This window comes from Tupaia chinensis, unplaced genomic scaffold (assembly GCF_000334495.1).
Source record: "Tupaia chinensis unplaced genomic scaffold, TupChi_1.0 Scaffold000688_1, whole genome shotgun sequence".
Classification (NCBI taxonomy): Eukaryota; Metazoa; Chordata; class Mammalia; order Scandentia; family Tupaiidae; genus Tupaia; species Tupaia belangeri.
Genome location: NW_006160211.1, coordinates 2,141,139 through 2,142,943, shown reverse-complemented (window position 1 = coordinate 2,142,943; position 1,805 = coordinate 2,141,139). Strand labels below are relative to the sequence as shown.

Below are 1,805 nucleotides of genomic sequence, written 5' to 3'. Positions count from 1 at the left end.
CTCCTCCGCTCAGGCACCCACCGCAGCCGCCGCTGCCTCGCTCCCAGCCCGGTCCCCATGGAAGAGATGGAAGAAGAGTTAAAATGCCCCGTGTGCGGCTCCTTCTACAGGGAGCCCATCATCCTGCCCTGCTCTCACAATTTATGTCAGGCGTGCGCCCGCAACATCCTGGTGCAAACCCCGGAGTCTGAGTCCCCTCAGAGCCGTCGGGCCTCGGGCTCCGGGGTCTCGGACTATGACTATCTGGACCTGGACAAGATGAGCCTGTACAGCGAGGCGGACAGCGGCTACGGCTCCTACGGGGGTTTCGCCAGCGCCCCCCCTTCCCCGTGCCAGAAGTCCCCCAACGGCGTCCGCGTGTTTCCCCCGGCTATGCCGCCACCGCCCACCCACCTGTCACCGGCCCTGGCCTCGGTGCCCCGCAATTCCTGCATCACCTGCCCCCAGTGCCACCGCAGCCTCATCCTGGATGACCGGGGGCTCCGCGGCTTCCCCAAGAATCGCGTCCTGGAGGGGGTAATCGACCGCTACCAGCAGAGCAAAGCCGCAGCCCTCAAGTGCCAGCTCTGCGAGAAGGCGCCTAAGGAGGCCACCGTCATGTGCGAACAGTGCGATGTCTTCTACTGTGACCCGTGCCGCCTACGCTGCCACCCGCCCCGGGGGCCGCTAGCCAAGCACCGCCTGGTACCCCCGGCCCAGGGCCGTGTGAGCCGGCGGCTGAGCCCGCGCAAGGTCTCCACCTGCACAGACCACGAGCTGGAAAACCACAGCATGTACTGCGTGCAGTGCAAGATGCCCGTGTGCTACCAGTGCTTGGAGGAGGGCAAACACTCCAGCCACGAAGTCAAGGCTCTGGGGGCCATGTGGAAACTGCACAAGGTGAGTTCTAAGAAAAGCCACCCCTAACTCCCGGAACCTCTGATCTGATTTTGCAGCAAATGGTCCCCCTCTTTTGCGCACAGAGCATCCTAGCGGGGGCGCAATGCAGGTGCCTTCTATGTTGGCCTCCTCGGTCTGGTGCATTGCAGGATCGTAGGGGACCTTAAACAGCTCACAGGGGAGTTGTATGTCCCCAGAGAATTGTGGCGGGGATGCCTTAAAGAGGGTCTCCCTGGACGCTCTGCCTGCAGCCGAGCACAGGGCGCCCCCTCTCCGCCGCAGGTCTGCAGCCAGCGAGTGGGGAAGTGCTGCGTAGCTGGGCAGACTGGCGCCAGTGCCCTGGGCCGCCAGGCACGTTCGAGGATAGGGCCCGCTGCGAGCCCCCTGGAAGGGGGTGGTGCCTTGCGGACGCAGGGGGTCTGTGGCTGCTGGATAGGCAGACGCGCTGAGGCCCGATGGGGGCTCGAGGGAAGCCGTGGGCTGAATACTGATGAGCCCGCTCAGGGCCCGACCTGGTGCTACCGCCAGAGGGGACGCCGGGTCTAGGTACCTAGATTCCGGAGGCAGAGCGGGGAAAGGAGGAGCCTGTGATCGTCCTGGCAACGCGTCCTGCAGGCTGGGGCTGGGGGTTAGGGAGGGGGATCTGGAGTTGAAGAGGCAGGCCGCAGTTTTCTGCGTGGTCGCGGCCTGAAACCCTCTTCTCCCAACTCGTTTCTCCAGGTTTCAACACCTTTTCTCTTTCAGAAGTTGTGTGGGCAAACTTTGGGACACCTGTTACGAGCATTATCTTTCTGATCTGTTTCGAAGAGGCCTCCAAAGAGAGTGTTTTGAACGTGTTAGACCATGGCACTTCTCTACTGAAAATCCTGCAGCGGTTCCCCAAGTTTCTCACACCATCCTTAAAGTAGTCTACCAGGACCTACACG

The 1,805-nt window shown here is 62.5% G+C and overlaps 1 protein-coding gene across 3 annotated transcripts in view; it reads left to right on the top strand.

The window, feature by feature from the left end:
- The first annotated feature begins 26 nt into the window (after nt 1-26).
- The window catches only part of TRIM9 (tripartite motif containing 9), a 126,324-nt gene continuing 124,545 nt past the window's right edge, over nt 27-1,805 (top strand). For all 3 annotated transcript variants that reach the window (XM_006160532.1, XM_006160531.1, XM_006160530.1), the window contains exon 1: nt 27-879. In XM_006160532.1, coding sequence (XP_006160594.1) covers nt 58-879 — 822 coding nt within the window. In that variant the 5' untranslated portion in view covers nt 27-57. The remainder of the gene's footprint in view (nt 880-1,805) is intronic.